The 20,578-nt window shown below is 32.4% G+C and overlaps 2 protein-coding genes across 2 annotated transcripts; both read right to left on the minus strand.

The window, feature by feature from the left end:
- Positions 1-4,092: 4,092 nt before the first annotated feature.
- On the minus strand, positions 4,093-10,573 carry LOC148612890 (uncharacterized). Its single transcript, XM_088594754.1, has 2 exons — positions 9,310-10,573; positions 4,093-7,426 (listed from the first exon to the last, which is right to left on the minus strand). Exons 1-2 carry the CDS (start codon positions 9,656-9,658, stop codon positions 7,380-7,382), a joined length of 396 nt encoding a protein of 131 aa, XP_088450880.1. The 5' UTR covers positions 9,659-10,573; the 3' UTR covers positions 4,093-7,379.
- Positions 10,574-15,163: 4,590 nt separating this feature from the next.
- Positions 15,164-19,918, minus strand: LOC148612891 (uncharacterized; the record flags this gene model as incomplete). The annotated part of the gene is made up of 4 exons (XM_088595413.1): positions 15,164-17,569; positions 17,815-17,837; positions 18,489-18,740; positions 19,718-19,918. Coding segments are annotated over 4 exons (1,341 nt in total), but the record flags the coding sequence as incomplete, so codon positions are not given.
- Positions 19,919-20,578: the final 660 nt, after the last annotated feature.

The raw sequence follows: 20,578 nt of genomic DNA on the forward strand, positions 1-20,578 counted from the left end.
TCATTTTCTATACGATTTCTAATTACTTGTGAATACTCAATGGCCTATTTGAATTATCTTTTTTTTTCATTTTGTTTTATATATATATATAAAAAAAAAACATTACGATTTAGTACCTTCATATTTTTCTTGACATTATAGATATTCGACTTATAGATAATTTTTTCAAGGTTCAATATACTCACAGGTCACACCTCCCTTGTGATTCTGTTGGTGTGGAAAATAAATAGTAAACCCTCTCGTGAACATGAAATTGTTTATTAATGTTAATGAATTAGAAGTAGAATAAGCGCATAAACAGGGTCAAATTGAATGTATAATACCTGAATGGGAAAAAATCATTTCCTCAGGACATTTAAACAAAGTTGTGTTAGTCATATATTCCTTCCGAAATATGGTTGTTACATTTCAAACCCTTAGATATACTATAACGCAATTGGTAGAGAGAAAAAACATGTGGAGGTAAACTATGATTGTACGCGCCAATTTTGAGTATAATATAAATCATGCCGATCAATGGTGATGTCAAAACCTCAATTCAAAATATATAAATGCCAACATTTTTCTGTTGTATTGTGTTTGGCCTGATTCAAACATACATTGGTAAAGAGATAAATATAAATTGCATTTAGTTAGTGTATTTATTTTGTTCTTCACCTTGCCAATCTCTATTGTGCCATCTAATATTTAATGGTTTGATCTGATATAATAATGTTTTACTAGTATTTAGTCACTTTGTCGAACAAAGAAGCTATATCATATTGCTTTGGACAAGAACATATATATCTAGTTCGGTTTAAACGTCATGTGTCGTGTAGATCAAGACAGTGTTATCGAAATAGGTTCAATAATGGATAAAGTACTGAACATTCGGGTTATTACGCAGATATAAAGCATAAAAATTATGTTAAGGGGAAAACGTTTTGGAGAATGAGTTTGTAAGGGAACGTTAAAAAAATATCTAGTTACCAAATATTGTTTTTTGATAAATTTTTGGTAAAAATTAAAAGTACATTCGAGAGTTTACTCATTGATGATAATAAGACAACAACTAATCGTACAGAACAGGTAACAATAATTTGACACTAAAAAATATGCAATGCAATGAGAAGGAAAAGTAAGAAATGAATTATAATCAAGTGAAACGCAGAAAACAGTTCAGTAATTTTATTATTATCTTTTATTTCATAGAGTTTCGCGAAATAAATAGTAACAATTATATTTCAATTGTGCTATCATTACAAAATGAAAAAAAAAGAATTGAAACCTGAAACGGGTTTTGCATATTCTAAATTCTAGCAACCTGATGTGACGTGTAATAGTTGCCAATAATTGTTTTATGCATCTTCTAAACAATTGTCAGTCTAATACCAATTATTCTAACATGGTGTGACACGTTCGCTTTGTAAACAATTATGAGGTCTCTCAATAGCGTAATACTTGTACCCTAATCGTAGTTGCGCCATTATTCATTAATGGGTAATGAAATAACGAATGGGTCAATTTTCAATGTATTTCATCTATTTTAATCTTTTACCTATTACTCAAAAATATTTTTTAATCGCCTCTATGTTCAATTACGACTTTAATGTACTACATAAATACACACTGTAATAAAATATTTTTGTCAACCCGTTAGACTGTTCTATCGACACTCCCACGTAAAAGCAGTTGTAAAATGTGTTTTGCCTGGTTTGCTGCAGTTTAGCAGTTTATAAAACTGTTAACTAGTTTAAACCATGTATGTTCATATAACCTATTAAAATATTGAAAAATATATATTATATAGTGTACTTTTATTTATACTACATTACAGTTCAAATATTAATGATGTTATTCGTTCTAAAAAAACATGCATTGCGGTGTGCGGAACAATCACGTTAATAACATCACAGTAATAGGCCAGGTAATACAAAATAACGTTTGTTCATTAATAATAAACCAATCAGAAAGTTTGTTCCAAATCAAATTGAATGTTATCAACTAGACAGTCACTGATTCCAAAATGTAACCTTCACACATTTATAAACTGGTCAAAATCCTAGACATTGCATATTTATTTATATATTGTTTTTGGTTTAACATCGGGGGAAAGTAAACATTACACGTCGCATTTTGAGGAGTATCTACAAATATGTTTATACAGTTGCGTTGAATTATGTCAGCAAATAGAACAGAAGTCTTGACAGACCTTGACATGGTCTGACGGAGGCTGTCGTAAGTCAAGAAGCACTTTATCATATTCCTTGGCTGATGCTGACAGAAACTGTCCTGGGTGATGACAAAGAAATCAGATACGCTGTTCTAAACGGTCATATCCCCGAAACTAATTCAATCTTTAGAACAGGAATTCCGATTCCTAACGGGAAACTGTTCTAAAAAGTTGATGTTTTCTGTGTGATGTAATTTGGACAATTTTAAATTTCAAAACATCTGTAATGAATAATTAAAATGTCACAAGTTTCAATCATGATCACACTACAATTGCCCGTGGATTATTTCCAACACTCGCCGTTGATGGCTCAATCACTCAATTGTTCAAAATCATTGTTTTCATGCATAATTTAATACATTCTGTCATAGGCCTGTACATGTACTTAAACTCATGTAATACGATTTATGTAATACCAGGTCTATGATTCTTTTCAAACTGTAAACACTGTAAGATACTTGAATCGGTAATTTTCACAAAGTGTCCAAAATTATCAAATATAATGTTATTTTGATACCTACATTTTAACAATCATGTATGTAACTGCGACACATATATTTCAATAAAAAATCTAAAAATTGACATGTTGGTATCATACTGGTAAGTAGGACACATATATTTCAGACAAAATTCTTTAAATATTACATATTCTTCCAAAGTATGTGAGTGCAAGAAATTCAATTTCCATAATGGTCTAAAATTATAGAATAAAATGTTTTTTTTCTTTTAATATGAATTTCATGTAGGTAACTACGACACGTATATATCTGAGTCAAAAATCAAAGTCATGAAAAAATAATATATTTTTGCTAAATTTTTTGATTCGTTTAATTTCCATGAGAGTCTTAAGTCGTTGTATAAAATGTTAAAATGATGAATATCAGTACATTGTATTATAACGGTTACTTAGACACATGTATTTTCTTACTAACTCTTGTGTGATTGCTGTTCTTTTGATTTTCATAGAGGTATAAAAATGTTTAGTAAAAATGTAAAAAAAAACTATCACTATTCATGTCATCCGTAACGCATACATTTCCGTCCAAATTCTTAAAAGTGGCCTATTTTTTTAATTACGTGCAAGTATTCAAGGAAAAGTATTTCCTACCTAATGACTGTCAAAATCTGTCAGGAGCTGTTCTAATCCAGGTTATTCAGAAGTGAATTCTATTTCTATGATTGGCTACAAAAAGCATTCCAGAATGAAGTCAAACAGAATAGTTTTATTAGTACCTATAACATTCCTGACAAAGAGTGTCACGACCCATGCCAGATTATTACAGATGACAGATTATTAGATATCCTGACGAGGTTTGTCGTGGGTCAGGACAGTTTCTGACAGTTTAGAACTGATCTATGACAGCAATTCCTGAAATATTCGAAGAGTGGTTATACGTGATTGCAACTGTATTATCAGAGTGGGTTTCGAATACACAAAACTATTCTCTCTGCAGTAAAGGTGATGTATTTCAGTATGGTCGATACTTACAAACACTTTCAGGGAACGGTCAAAACCCCGACACATTTCTTTTTTACACACTGATCCGTGACCATAGAGGACAACCATTCGAACAGCCACCCTGCCTTTTTTTAAGAGTGCCCATAGAGGGATCAACACTAGATCCTTTCCATATACCAAGTATAAAAAAGTATTAAAAAATCCAATTATTTACAGAACACTTTACATATTTGTAGAATTGAACTCTGAATTAAAAGACAACTTTTTTATATTTTCTTCACAATGTTGTTGTCGATGAAACAGCAAACATTTATAGGAGTCAAGAAGTTTCGGATTTATTTCTTTATTATGTGTCGGATGTATTGTTTAGTAATAAAGGCTACAGCTTAGTGTTGTAGATCACTTTCGTGTTCAACTATTTAAATCATTAATTTATTTCTTAAATCATTTTAGTATACTGAATAACAATATGATACATTTTTTTATTATATCACAATATCTGACGCTTCACATTAACAATATATATCATGCTGACTATTTAAATTGAAACAAAAGATGATACCCCTTCCTCCACCCCCCTCCCAACAAAAACAAAAACAAAATACCAAAAAAAGGAAAGCAAGGGGTTATACATGACAACATTTAAAAAATATTTGTTCGTATTTTGTACATAAATGTGTTTTGGAACCTAAAGGGGTTAAATGCTCACATTTACTATCATCGTTCCATATTCACCAAGCCACAGTCGAAGCTAGTTCAAAGTACAAAACGTCAATATTAGAGTAGTTTTATCTGTTTTGATAAAGTTTTGTATTTCCCTTACAAATCTGTGATTGTGAGGCTAAATTTCGAAACATTTTATATGTTTTCTTCCTTTAATTACAAAATTTAAGCAAGTTAGTGTATGAAAGTATGATAATGTCTAATGAAATATATGTGACACATGTCAAAATCGTCCCTATCTAAGGTTATCATTACCTTGCTCATTTTCAATACACATTCCCTCTTATTACCCAATGTGTATCTAGAAAAAAACATTGATGGTAGCAACGCAGCAGGTTGGTTTTTGATACAATAAGAATTTTTTCTAGAAACATTTATGTACTCAGGTGTGTTTGTAGTCATAATAATCACTTAGTATAATAGTATAATCATTCCTCCACAACAAGTTTTTCCCACGATTCCTCTTCTACTAAAAGAAATATCAGTACAAATTAAAATATGTAAATATATAATAACATCGAGGAAATGTTTTTCTTTATATTGTCAGTAAATATAATGGTTATAATGTAAGGTACATATATAAATACTACAAAAATATATTTGTACCCATTTTCCAATAATTTTGCTAATCAATACAGCATGACATGAATAACAAAAAGACATAATTGTACGCTTTATAATACAAAAAAAGCATCACCAAAAAACAAAAACATAAGGCAAACAAACAAAGAAACAAATAAAAACAAAATTGGGGAATAACGTTCCTTTGTTTGTCGTATATATATACATGTATATATGTCATGTGCTCCTATATGTTACAAATGCGATAAGTTATAGTATGAATTACTGTTCGGAAATAGAACCTGGTAAAATATGAATGTGCAATTATTCTAAATTTGCATTCATTTGGGTTATGGCGCTTTATTAATTGCATATGAAAATGAAATTTACGCTTACTGCTCGGTATTGATGCAATAAAAAAATCAAGATAAAACTACTGTAACTGCATGCAAACATGTATATATGTTTATTTCATCATGCAACTGTATTTGAATTGTGTTACTGATATTATTCCATTTAAGATATTGTAATAGCATCGGCCGTCTACATTTTCTAAGGAATAAAGGAAATGTTGAAATAATAATTTGACGTAAGTTTATATTTCATATTCAAACCTAAAGAACGAATCATCATAAAAAAATGAAAATTCCACAATTAAGTATTGAATTTGTGCCTTTTAACCACTTAAATAGCCATACACAGATAGATTAAAGTTAACTGCCAAAATACATTTGTATTTGCATATTGTACATACGACACTAATACTATCATATTGATATAAGTTATATTCACAAGTCTTTCAAATTCCCACTACTGTTTCTTTTCTAGTGGCTACGAATTATGGAACATAACCTTTTTGATATTAACAAATTTTAAACGGTGTTAGTTAACTGCTAATTCGAAATTTTGTTTTTTGAACACTTGTCTTATTGGCAGAACGATAAAACTGGCTTAAACATAAGTCAGCATATGATATTTCCACACAACAGAAATAAAAGCAAGGATTGGCGTTTTGAATTCAATAAAAGATTGAAACGAGGGAGCCAGAAACTTACTTATACATCTTCTTTCAGTGAGGGGAATGAATAAAAATTGAAGAAGACAATATCCCTAATAACGAAATACAATAATTATCTAAGTTCTATCGACATATGATAAAATGACATAATAATATCAAAATACCAAGATATTAAACGCAAATCCTTCGGAGCATCTTCTTTCATATTTCTACATTGTACATTGTACATTGTACGAAGTAAAAAACAAATTACATGTGTATCTTATCTTTATATTTGTTTGTAACATCTCCATCTTTTGCTCGTCCTACTCAATCATTTATGATGCAAGAATGTCATGTACACAAAAAAGGTATTTTTAATAAGAATGGAAAAATGATCATTTTTTACAGCATATATTTCTTTGTCTTACTATACAAATGATACCTTTTTTACGTTTTTCAACTGGCGAATATTTGATCAATGTTTACAATGTAGGCTTTATGTTAAAAGATCCTAGAACCTTAGTAATTGACGTAGCAATACACCATCTCCGATCCACATGGAGGCCAATCAACATCCCTATGCATCCACTGTTTGGATGAGTAGCATAAATTCATGCTCCAGAATCTCCAGGCACAGAAGGGATATTTGTGATATTAAGTTGTCCAAACATTCTTCTATTTGTCCTACAGACCATTTGTCTGTCTTCACACTGTCGCAAGAAATGATCATGAATATGGACATTGTTTATGATTGCTGAGTAATTTACCCTTTTTTTTAAGACAAGTCGCTTCTTCAAGGATTGATTCATGAGATTCATTGCGTTTCTGTTCTATGTTAAAATATTCTGCAACTACATCACCCACGGCATTTTTAAACATCGTGGAGGGGTCGATATGCTGGCAGATATTATCAAAGTTTTGAGAAATTCGTTGATTACTTTGAATGCCAACGATACCCTGCAAATCAATTGCACGACTATGTCTTTTATATTGTCTCTGACACAAGGAAAACTACCAGATGTGCATGATTCGAATTTTTGACATATTGTCTCATTAAGCATTCTATCATCATCAAAATTACTTCTACTCTGATTCTCTCGTTTTAAATATTCAGACACTACGTAACAAAGAGTAGTCAACGGAAACAAACTGCGTCTTGGCTAAGGATATCAAAGTTTGCAGCGACCTGTGGATTTGTTGGAGGATTTCCATAACCAATATTGTGTATGCGGCGATTTATTTGTTCTGCCGTCCACTTTATATCCTTCTGCATTATATTCCAAAAGCTATCAGATATGTATTCTAAGAAAATTGAAAATTGTGTCTTGTTTTGGTTCGATTAAATCGGAATCTTTTGACAACATCCCTGACACTGCTCCAACAGAGATTGTTTTCACCGTAGGTTTAGGTTCTTGGTAACAAAGTCATTTGTAATCAATACAACTGTCGTTTAAGTATGGTGACTTTATTCCTGTAAAATAGATAAATATAAATATACTCGGGAGAAGACCCTGAATCTTACAATGGGAAATATAACAATTAAATTGATGAAATATTTAGCCAAAAAAATTATTGTTATTTTTCTAAAACAAAAGGTGTACTATTATTTTGAATTTTTAACTTTGTTTGAGCATAACATATATATTTTGTGGTTTCGAATAATAAAACCAACAAAAAACAAACAAAAAAAACTTTTAACGTGGTACTTCGTTCATCGGCAAGAACCCTTTCACCCATGAAATAGTTATTTTTCCACATAGATTGTCGCAAATATATTACTATGACAAAGTTGCATTTTTTTTTTTGGCTTTCAATGCCTCTGATTGTTTTTGATTTTTGTATCTCAATAGTAAAAAGATCCATATTCTGCAGGAGGATTTTAGACCTAATCTAAACTAATCGCATGACATTATTTCTTGTCAGTGTGATAGACGGTGCATGTGTAATGTAACAGATGACTGATCATACGTAATTTCCAATGTTAGCAGAGCCTCAGTTGGCTCAGTCATTACATGTAGTTTACTGTCACTGTTGTTCTTATTGAAACACGAGAACTAATTCGCGAATGGATATCTTATTAATATACACATGTATTTATAATCATATTAACTCATCAAAATTAGTCATTTTAACACAAGTCGAGCTTCGACAGTATTTTTAGTGGAAAAATTCAACTATTAATCGTTTTATGCATAAATAAATCTCTACTATACGAACGAAAGTACATATTTGAGAAGTATAAGTTTCCATCATTTGGTTGGTCTTTATTGATTAAGTATCCGATATCACTGTAGCGTACCCATCAGACCGTATACTGGGTCATAGAAAAGTGATAAATAATCTTCAAAACATGGTCATTGAGTTATTAATGTGCATTATACCTATTGGGCAAAAAAAGTACAATTTCTAGTTTTGTAGGATCAAAACATATGATTGCTCGCAATAGTTACTTTTCTATCTGCATGAACAGCCCATAAAGCAGATTGTGCCAAAACGCAAACGTTATGCATGCAAAGCAATGTGTAGCATTTTTAAATTGACGTGTATTGAACGATTTATTACTAATAGTTTCCTGCATAGATAATGATGTGTTGATTTGAAACTATAGTTAATTGTGTATGGGTTGTTTTGTATACACTTTAAGTTTCAAGTAAGGCCTGAATAAACGACAATTAAATTTGATTGTAGTATGCTTCTTTAAAAAGTAAAAATGACAGTCACAGATACAAAGCACTACGTTTCATAATTCGAAACCACTTCTGTATGTCATTGATAAATACATTATTCTTAATTTAACACGGCTTCTTAAGTGTTAATCTCTCTCGAAGAATCAAGCAGTATGTGAAACATGGTATGGAAAACCCCACCATACGGAAGATTAAATTGATTAAATTGCACCATTAGATCCAAGAAAAAGGGCTTGTTTTTTCATATCACTTTGGTAAATTGAGTTATATTTTAATTGGAATGCACTAAACAATGAACATTACTTGGGCAGATACTTCCGTCAAAAACCTCATTTATTAAACATTAAGTTAAAACATTTCTGAGCAAATCCAATTATGCAGAGATCAAATGATGGTCTTTTTAAATGGAGGATGAATCCATGAGAGAAATAATATTGTCAGATCGTTGAGTTTTTGACAAACAATGTACATGTTTAATGTTTTTTACCATTCTGCTTGATTCCTACGCATCTGCGCATCTGTTGTATCTTAATTGTTTCGTTTTTATAACAAAATGTAGTTGTTGATTGTCTTCTAAACGTAAATAGGTTATCTCTTTTGAGTGCACTTATCTTGCGTACTCTTTTTGATAGACAAAAACGAGTTTATGAATGACTTCTACACTTACCAAGACGACGAAAATCGTACATTGTATCCAAATTACAGGTGTCAGAAACGTAGTCATTCGGATCTATCGTCACGTTTTCCTCCAACCTTACTACAGCTACATCGACACTCGTTTGATGATTAGAATCGGTCCACGGATTTTTGCCACTTTGAAACTGTACTTGCTTTTTCCCAAAGGTAAAAGGACATATGATATCAACAAACATATTCTCCAAGTGGTTGGTACCCATATCAGGAAAAGCAAGCTTTTTTGCACTCAAAACTACATGTGCACAAGTGAGATAGGTAGTATCTCCCATTATTTTCACAACACCACCTAGAGTACCTTTCCCAGAGTCTCCTCCAACCATACTGCCTACTTTGATATTAGCACATAATTCATGGCTAACTTCTATGACATCGACAGGAAGTCCTCATGCTGACGCAGAAAGTGACTTTCTCCGACGGTAATGAAACCTTTTATTCGAGAATATAAATGCAGGCATCTCGTTTTCTCAATCGTCCATCTTTTTTGTTTTCCAAATCCCATCTGTAAGACGATGGTGAAATCATAGTTAATTTTGAATGGCTATGAAAGAGTTTCCCAGCTGCCTTAGTATCTACACAAGTATTAGATGGAAAATGAACTTTTCCTTCATTTGATTGTATTTTGCCATGAATTGCCTCTCTCTTTTTGCTTTTAATTGCAGAAACATGCTTAATTAAAATCCCACGGAATGTGTTCATACTATCCGGAATTTTTCTGCTATTTGCATGCTCAACTATTATTCGAACATCAGAAGAACACATGGATTTTTGTGTTTCAATTGTTGTACATTTGCATACGAATGCGGGCCAAATATCAACTACATCTCAAAGAAAATCCCTGTTCATTCTGTAAAACCGTCTAGAAATAAACCATGCAATGACTTTGTTGTGCCTTTGTCAATACTATGTTTAATTATTTGATGAAATAAGGTCGTATAAACTTCGTGCTCTAAACTATAGAGAATAAACCGGCAATGCATTGCATGTTTCATTTCCACAACAAATTTCAATAACTGGTAAATGTCAAGGTCCTTAGATTTTATACAATCTATCACACTTCCAAAGAGAGATATTAATTCAAATTCTTTTCCTTCAAAGTTCTGCAATATTGACTGGATGTCAATCGCTACAAGGAGATATTTTTAATATGAATATGAACCTGTAATTCCATGGCTGACATAATCTGAGTAATACGTATCTCTTACGTCGTAATTGCTAATGGTTTTAGTGTGTCTACAAGTTCATTCTCCTATTAAACATATTGTTGAGCGTCTCATAATTAATACTATGGTTTAAATACTGCATGTAAATTGTCATTTGTCTATTTATTATCAAGCGTGGCATTATCTAGGGCATAAATGTTTTATTAGTGATTATATAGCCTTAAGCATTTGTTGAATGCCATAACAAGTTAGATCATGCCTGATATTTCTAGTAAACAGATTTTCCTACTTTTTCTTAAAGGTGCCATTAATTGAACGTAGTTTCAATGTAAAAAAACGCATAGGTATCCAAATTGATTTCGAGAAAATTTAGCCTAGAAAGAGGCAACTTTTTATTATATTTCGAATGGATTCTGTAGTGAATTTTTACTATTTCCCTAATTATAAAAATTTGTTTGTTTGTTTGTTGGGGTTTAACGTCCGAGCAGCAATATTTCAGCTATATTCAGACGATGAACATGAAATTGATGATATAATGAACATGAAATGATGATGAAATGAAAAAGGGATGGGACACAAGGACAATTGGGTCGACAAATTTTGATTGCCACTGGAAATAGGGAGAGGTGGGTAGGGTCGGGCAATTTAGCCTCCTGTGGCGGAGCCTATGGTTCCTACTCCGGAAGAATACCACAGTAGTGTTCTTTAACGTGCGAGGAACGTGGCATCTTTCCCAACATGGTGCACCACTATGGTTTGCGGTCAGGTTTTCCGTATTATAGCCTGACAACCCCAGCATGTAACACACCAGGGGTACCCCATTCCACCACCTGGGGCACACATCCCAGTTGCTCTGTGGGCAGAGCGCCCTAGCCCCAGGCTAGGGTTCTGAGCACTATTTAGTCGCCTTTTACGACAAGCTTAGCGCTGCTGCAGGCCTATTCTTTTAACACCCGGACCTTCACGGGGCATTAAAAAATTTGGTATATAGAATATTTTAAATAAATTACTGAAATGATATATTTTGGTATTTCACAAAAGAACTTGACCAAATTTTTTTTTGTTCGTTTTTGTTTTTGTTTTTTTTTTAATACACAGAGAAATGTCCATTCAATTTTTATTTGATATTTTCTCCTTATTATCTCCCCTTGACAAATGCTTTTTTTTCAATTAGTGTTTGTAATTTAATTATACAAATTTCTTTCTTCAAGAGAAACCTTTAAAAAAATTGCAATTTAAACATTGATATATGTATTAGTAGAAGCATTTCAGTCTTCCAGGTTTCTGGAACTTTTAAACAGTATTGCTAAATAGCGATTTTTGTTGCGTACTTCTATAAAGATGTATTTATATGGTACCACTAAGGCATTCAACACTGTATAAAATGCTACAAGCAAAGTATCTAAATAAACGTTCTACGGAAATCAAATGTATGTCAAAATTTCTAGAATGTACAATTACTGAATCAGAAAAGTTATACACAACCGACAAATTGATTTACTCTTGTCATATGTAATAGATGTTATAACTATCTAACATGTACGAAGTACACATTTCAAACAATCATTTAAGATTTACGAAATCTAGAAAAGACAAAAGGTATGTAGAAGTCATGCTAGTTCTATTCAAACTTCATTGATGAATCTTTGACTTTTAATAGTTTGAAATTAGTTACCACAAAATAAATTGAAATATAATTTACAAGGACTAAGTCGTGAATCTTTTGTAGATTCGTGAAGTTGTGTTTTTCTAGTTACAAATCAGAATATTTATTTACAAAACAAATCAGAAGGGTAAAGTGCGCTACAACCAAGAGAAGGTTTGTAGCTTGAATGATTTCCTCATATGATATATGATAACATATATTCTTTTTCAGATATCAATCCTTGGTTGAAAAAGTTATCTTTTTAGACAATGAGTAATGATTGATTTTGTTGTAAGTTATTCGTTGTACAGATATGACCATTGTTATGTATATTCCATTTAGTCACCTCCACTATATTTACGCCATATTGGAAGAGGGTGGTTTGGCACGCTGTAAAACCTAGACTTATCTCACAATTTCGTTTGAAATGCCCGACCAATGAGGACCTTTGTGGTACCAGCCATCCCGGTAGTGCAGTATGTATTTTGACAGATAAAGTTTGGGGTTGACTTGATTATGGATCGGATAAATGTCCAGTAATTGTGATGTTAGCCTTATTCACTCATTTGTCAGACTTAATGTAATAAAGGTAGAAATTGATGAAACAGACATTTCACCATATATTGTCTATCGCCAAAAAATACAATTTGTTAGTTTATATATCAAAATAAATTGTCAATGTTACCAATACTTAATACAGTTTATATTATTTTTAATAATTGTGTATAATCAATCGTTTGAGTTAGATCAATTGCAGTTGCAATCACTAGGACTTCCGGTTTTTCGTGATTAAATGTTTAACATAAAGTGAAGTCAGTCTGGGAAATTTACTTAACAAGAAACGCTTTGATATATTTGGTTACTTCGAATAATCTGCTATTACTGTTTGTAAATGACAATAATTTAAAAAAGAAAGCTATCTGTAACACAGCTTTATAAAGATATTGATATTGATAAGAAATATTTCAGCATTTTGTAATTACCATCTGTCTTTGATTTTTCTTTGTGTAGTGTGTACCGTCCTTGTTTAGCATTAACGATACAGTCTATAGCATACCCATGCAGCACTAGTGGATTTGCCATTAGTGTGTCTGAAAATAAAACATCCAAAATCACACCAGTTTTTTAATAGAGATTTATAAGCCTAGTTTAAAGTTCGCAGTGTTGTTCAACCCATTGTTTGAGTTCATGGCAACAGAGAAATAATTCAGTATCCATTATAACTATTGCTCCCCCTTATCAGCTTCTTTAATAATGATTGTTTTATCCGATTAAAGTCCTTTAAGAGCATCAAGTTCGACCTTCGATAAGTTCTTCCGTACACCTTCGGTGTTAATGGAAATAAGGACAATTTATCAATGTATTCATGCAAATGAGTATTGCGGTTTTTCTTCGGAGTAACTGGCGATTTATTCCGGAGAATGGAACCATCATCTTCCATTTCTTTATCGGAAAAATATTCGACTAGTCGAAGTTTTCTACAAAAGGCTTAACGTCTTTTTGTAATTCTTCATGATTAGCAGATGAGGGAGTCCGTTTAGCAATAATTTAATTTCGTTTGTATCTAATTGTCGTTTTGAGGTTTGTTCCCTCTTTGTCCACTTTTTGATCTTGAGCGACAATTTTTCCTACTTGTAGATGATGATTTAGACCTATTGCCCTTGTTGTTCGTTTGGTACGGTCGTCGTCTCGGTGGTGAGGCCAGACGATTTGGTTTTTGGTAACCAAATTTCTTGTTTTTGTTACGGTCTTGGCTGTTCTTCGTGTTTTGTCTATTACTGTAATTTGACTTATTTTGTTGTTTTGGTTTCCTTTTACTTGTTTTATTGTTAATAACTTCCTTACCGTAATTCTTGGCATAATCTTCTAGAAAAGTTTGTTTTTCCATCCAAATCTTTTCACTTTTTTCCTCTTCCTGTGAAATATCTTTAATCCATATTTCACGTAATTTATCCGCAAGTGTACCATTTGCGATTTTATTTATCTCATCATTCATTTCTCGGTCCGCTTCTTCGTATTTTGCTTTGTATCGATGTTGTTTGTTCTGAATGATGGAAATATCCGTTTGGAATTTTTTCAATGCAATATATATAGATAGATAACGCGTTTGTGTTACTTTAAAAGAGTAAAAGCTAGGCGACCATATCATATCAAAAATTTCTATAATTCGCAGACAAATATGTAACCACGACACAGACAAGCAATATTTACTATTTCTTACACAAATAAACCAAAGGAATGCCGACGAATAAATGCGCAACCCAGGCTACACTTCAACTAGGAGCTTAGACCATGAGTACCGGTATGGTTAGCGGCCCTGCTTTTCTTGAAACGACCTCCGATATGTTCATACATGTATCATATCAAATACGGGCTGAAACGTAAGAGGGAAACTATGACATCGTGAACAAACCAGTCCTTTTTGGATGGACAAAGAGTAAGGATTAACGAGTTCATGATGTCGACTTTAAATGTTTGATTTCAGTCTTTTGGAAACATAACTTTGCTTCAATAGCTACGTTTAGATTTGGCATTTAAGTAGAGGCGCTGATTGGATGGAGTGTTTATTTTGTCGCTGTTTTAAGTAGTCTTCTGATTTGTCCTATCCACGTACCAAAATCCAGAATTTTTTTTATACTACTCCTTTTGTTTTACTAGATAAAACTATTTAGTGCGTCATAAATCAATAAGACGATTGACGTAACGTCAATACTGTTCACGAATCTACTCGTTTCATTAATATGTAACATTGTACACAGAACTAAACAGCATTTTCAAATTTTCCATTTAGAGAAAATCAATTGGAAATATTTCATTTCAGTTTACAAAGATTTCAACGTAAACCACTAATCATTAGAGTAAAAGTTTATTCAAGAGATCAGTTTCGAAAATACAACAATCAGTCACATACAACCAAACACCTGTTATAGAACATATTGAATTGTAATAAAACAGTTTATTCTTTTCTTTAAACTTTTACAGTTTTTTACGATATTATAAATACAAGAGGGCCATGGTTTAGTCTAATGATTTTTAATGAATACAGTTTCAAAGTGAAAAAGTCGACACAAATGGTTCGCTGAGTATTTGATTTTATTTCCAAAAGAATATGGTTAGTAATACACGACGTACACACACACACAGATATATACATATCACTATGTTACCAGAAATTTACAAAAATAGAAACATAACAAATGATAAGTAACATCACACTTGACATGGTTGACTTTTCTTCGAACTTATTGTTATTCTTCCTAAAATATCATCAATATCAGGGAAGCGTAATCAAGTGAACCAAGGTTATAGTGTTAATCAAAAGAATGTAATCCAGGCACAAAGACCAGACATGGAAAACAGATATACACAACAAAGAACATATAGTAACTAAAATCATACATACAAAGTAACAAACGCAAATGAGCAACTCGGACTCCACTGAAAACTGGGAGCATGGACCAGGTGCACCGGTAGGGTAAGCGTCCTCTGCTTTTCTAGAAACACCCGCCGAATTGCCCATAAAAGGTCAAGTTCGGGGTAGAAAAACGAGTAAAGGAAAACTATGACTCGTTGAAAAAATCAGTTTTCATGGTGCAGATGGATACACCATAACGATACACGAGTTCATGATGACGACCATAAAACGTCTATAGTGGTAACTTAACCCCTGCTCCAGAAGCATATCTGTTAGAGTTCTAGAGCGATACAAACGGTCTGCATAGTTTTGCATAACTTATGAGTTGTGATATGAACACTCCATACGCAGGTGCTGAAGGGATGTTGCCACAGATGAAAGGAAAGTTGACAATTTTGAATGAAAAGACATCACGTTTGTCGTAAAGTTTGGTCAATAGTTTTCCTTTACCATCGATTTCTAAGTGTAGGTCAAGATATGGGGCTTGACTTCACAGTGTCTGTATTATCTTTTATCTCAAGTTCTTTCGGGTAGATGCGATGTATCAAATCCCCGAAATTAGGATTATTTAAAGATAATACGTCATCTATTTAGCGGAAACTGAGATTAAAGTATCTAGCTAAACAATATTCTTTCTTTCGGATCAGATCAGCTATAAAGTCAGCCTGATAAGAGTGAAGGAAAAGGTCAGCAAGTAAAGAAGCACAATTTGTTCCCATTGACATGCCGACTGTTTGTTGAAAAACACGTCCACCACACTGGGCAAATATGTTGTCGATTAAAAGTAACATCATATACTTTGAAGGTTCAGTTTATGTAAAGACCTTTGCTCTTCGAAGTGGCATACTAGCCATGTCTGTTAAAAAGTGTGTACAGAAAAAATTCATAAGTGCATCATAAAGTTGGAAATGAAAAACATCTTCATATTTGCAAAGGAACGACACTGAAATGAAAATTATTGATAATGAAGTTTTATGGACATAGTAATAAATTTATTGCAATAACGCTACATGTATAAGTAGACCTCCTTCTTTATGATCTACAAGAAAAAAATCCTATCAATTATTTCCACAGGGCATTGATTCTGTACTAAGTGTATCATCTTAAGTATCGCCAGATCTCTTCGTTTTTGTAGTTTTCATATCTTCAGTTCCCAATACCCAACGCTTTCACATGTGGACAAGTGTACGGTTTGATTTCACTTCTTTTGTCTGTAATTTTATCTATTGCGTCAGACACTTTGAAGACTAAACATTCGTCATTCGAGTTTCGATACGCTCCAACTAGAATAAAAACTGCCATACTGTTGTCGACTTGATCCCCAACACAAACAATAGCGCCGCTGTCCCCTGGTTGTGCAAAAGTGTTTGTATTAACACGTAGAGAGAGGTACCCTTCGTCTTCATTACATTCTATACACCGGCCTGTTTCCTTGATTTCAGCAGTTGTCACCCAAATATAAAGGCATTTCGTTTGTACTTCTATGAGATCCGCCCTAAACATTTGAAAATCTTTCAAGACGCCAATAATCGACTTAAGACCAAAATAACAGTTTATACTTTTTTCAGGTGAAATTTGTACAAGGAAAAAATTCAGAAACGGCGATATTGATGTTTTAGATTCGGAGTCTAAAACAAGAACATTTTGACCTACTATTGTGTTATCGTGGGCGGAGTATGCAAACGCATTTTGTCCGATAACATGTGCGCATGTTGTGAAGAAAGACGTTTGTTTGTCGTCGTGGAGAAACATACCAACAGATCCAAATGTCATCTCTTTAGTCGGTGATTCTTCTGGTCTACTGTACTTGTTGATCTTGCTATCTTGTTCAAGTCTTGAAAGGAGCATGAAACTCCTTTCCTTGAACTCTACAGTTATCTTGAATTTACTCTTGGGGGTCGAAAACAATTCAAGATATGAAAGAACGTCGTTTTTGTCTGTCTCTTGATTTCTTTTCAAATAACTTTTGACATGATCTTCCGTACTCCCAAAACCTTTTACTTTTTCGTGTCTAAACAAAAAAAAAAAAAAAAAATAATAAACATTACATTTGAAACCAAGGGTTTCCTTCGGTCACTAGTCATACTATGATGAGATAATACAAAACAAAGTAAATAAGAAAGACCGTTTTAATTTTCCTAACCTGTGATTTACCAATTAAAATATGAATCTTTTAATTTATAATCTTATATAGCAGGAACCTTTACATTCATTGTTCAGGTTAAAAAAACTAAAATAAATTAGACAGGCACATACCTGATGATATATTTATTTCTCTGCTTCAATTTAACTTCAAGTTATAATTTTTGCAGAAATCAGTGTATGACCTTTAAATATGAATATACCTAAGTGTTGTTGTTTTCAACTGATGCTAGAAGAACCTGTCTGCAGTGCTGTTTTGTTCATCTAACATCAATGACACCAATGCTTTTAATCTGTGATTAATGTCCATAAGCTTTTCTTCGATGGCATTATTTATCAGAACAAATATCCATTTAAAGTTCATGTTTGATATCACCTTCACCTTGCTTTTTGTGTAGGGTTTCTGTCGTTGACGGAAGACTTCTGATAAACGTGATCGCCTATATTTTCGACCATTGTGACCAATGTTTTCACGGTGCGGTTGTAGTAAATTGACTGAAGTAATGACACTCAGAAATGACTCTCGGCAAAAATTAGTATTTTCATTCAAAGTCTTTATTTCTAAATACCCAATTCTCATCAATTCGTATTTGAAGGCTTTTGAAATCTCATTTGCTTGAATTGAAATTGCCGATGCTACACTCATTGTTGATACGACAGATTTTTAACGCAGTTGTGGATAGATTTTCGTTTAGTCACCAAGTCTAATTCACCTATAACCTTGTTCTAGGCATTCCGTACTTCTTTAACTTGTTCTATTAGGTTGACCATCATGCAGATCCCTAAACGGATACAAAGTCCTTCTTCGTCGAGAAGACAAATATTTGGAGAAAACGAGTTCTTTTGTCAGCAGGAAAAGCATTCTCGAACTTTTGGTCGCCGTTGGTTATCGCCAGTAGTTTTTGGTAGAGTTCAAAACTCAAACTCTCTAAATCTTTACTGTCATATGATTTGTGATGTCTATTGCCTTTTACTGCAAAAGTGACTTTCTCAATGCTTTTCAAAATAATGTCCGGTAATTTTTCTAGCAGTTTCATATCCTAAAGGAAAAAAAGGTAGGCATTAAGAGAGACATCAACTGTACTAGCCTTCAGAACAACCAACGAAACACGGTGTAAGATCCTTTAATGGAAAGTGGATTTTTTCCTGCCATAGTATACTTACGAAACATTTTTAAATGTTAAATATTGAAAAAGTAATCAATGGAACCAAGGTTATAGCAGTAATCAAAAGAATGTAATCCAGGGAAAAAGACCAGACATGGAAAACAGACATACACAACAAAGAACATAAAGTAACTAAAATCATACATACAAGGTAACAAAAGTAAATGAGCAACTCGGACTCCACTAAAAACTGGGAGCATGGACCAGGTGCACCGGTAGGGTAAGCGTCCTCAAGATATATAAGCAGAAAAATAAAATAAAAATTCCTTGCACATAATGACTAGTTAAAACAGGTAAAACAGCATAACGTAAATATAACTATATATTTCTTCAACTTGTTAATTAAGTTTATATAGATATGTACACACATTTTAACGATTGACGTAACAAGGACCGTCCAATTTATTATAAATTTAAAGATATTTTATCTTTACACTTTAGCCTGGGTTTGTGAATATTAAAGAGCATTACATATGACTTTTTTTCATTCCCAAAAATTTGAAAGCAATAAGAGTTTTGAGATTATGTATTCGTATAATAGTCAAGTTTTTAAATCTACAATAATAATGTTGTAAGAGTTTTAATAACCAATAAGCAGTGGGAGTTTTTTTTTATTGAGTTCCTTCAATTATGAACAGATATTGCTCTTGATTTAAGTTAACAAAAATATTATGGACCAGAAATGCCACACGCAAATTCGTACTTTTTGGAAAATAAAACAAGTATACCTTTAAAGTTAAATAAAAAGATAATCACGTTATAAGCCATATTAATATTTCAGATGTCAAAATATATGATTTCACAAAACCCATATATAATTAATTGTTTACTAATACAAATACCAATCTTACATTTGTGCTCAGGCGACAATGTCCGTGAGTACCATCCGGATTAAGTAAAACAACAACAGCAAACGGCCCATCTTTTACAAGTGGTAAGTCACAAACTGTCCAATTTTCTCGACATTTCGTTTCTTTTTGTGTCCCAAAGTTGTGGCTGCTCACTGTATTCGATGATTCAGGATGTCTTAATACAAAAAGACGTGGTTTCAGTTAAATTGATGAGTTTTCATTCAAATTTAAAAAGTGCCTATCTCTATTTAAGAACTTCTGTAGTAGATAAACCGAAGAAAAGTCTTCGGAACAAAATTCAAAAGTCTCTTATATATCCATTGTTCAAACAAAAGTTACAACTATAATCATTTATCAATCTAGCGTATGAACTTTATTGTAAGTTTTGAGGATACTCAAAACGAAATATAAAATCCGGCACTAAAAGTTCTAGTGACTTTCTCAATCTGTACTATTTTAATAAAGTAAGGTTTTTCTCATTGGTAGGTAAAAGTTTTTAAAACGAAAATTAACCAAAATCCAATTTACTCTACCACTTTATTCGGGTCAAAATTGTTTTATGTTACACATAAGATCATTGAGTCACTCATCAATTAAATAAAACTACCGTTCATTGACTTAATTGGATATATCAAAGATACATCTTTCTTTAAAGGATTTATTATCTTTTAAAAAAGACCTAATCGATATTGTTCTGTGTAATAAATGAATGTATTCAATTTCAGATTAGTTTATCCGCTATAACCTAATTTGGATTCGTTTACGCTGAATAATATTTATCTTTCTCAATCAACAGTTAGAAATAAATATTCAAAGCAGAGGTATACATATTGTACTGGATATTGAATAGGTCTTTTTAAA

Source organism: Perna viridis, chromosome 7 (assembly GCF_037379345.1).
Source record: "Perna viridis isolate PV_CMFRI_1.1 ecotype Kerala chromosome 7, ASM3737934v1, whole genome shotgun sequence".
Classification (NCBI taxonomy): Eukaryota; Metazoa; Mollusca; class Bivalvia; order Mytilida; family Mytilidae; genus Perna; species Perna viridis.

What these genes read in the sequence shown, in the direction of transcription:
- LOC148612890 (XM_088594754.1), bottom strand. Translation starts at nt 9,658, where the DNA reads ATGGTTGGAGGAGACTCTGGGAAAGGTACTCTAGGTGGTGTTGTGAAA. An exon ending in GTACGATTTTCGTCGTCTTG is followed by an intron (nt 7,427 to 9,309) that starts GTAAGTGTAGAA and finishes TCTATTTTACAG; the next exon opens with GAATAAAGTCACCATACTTA.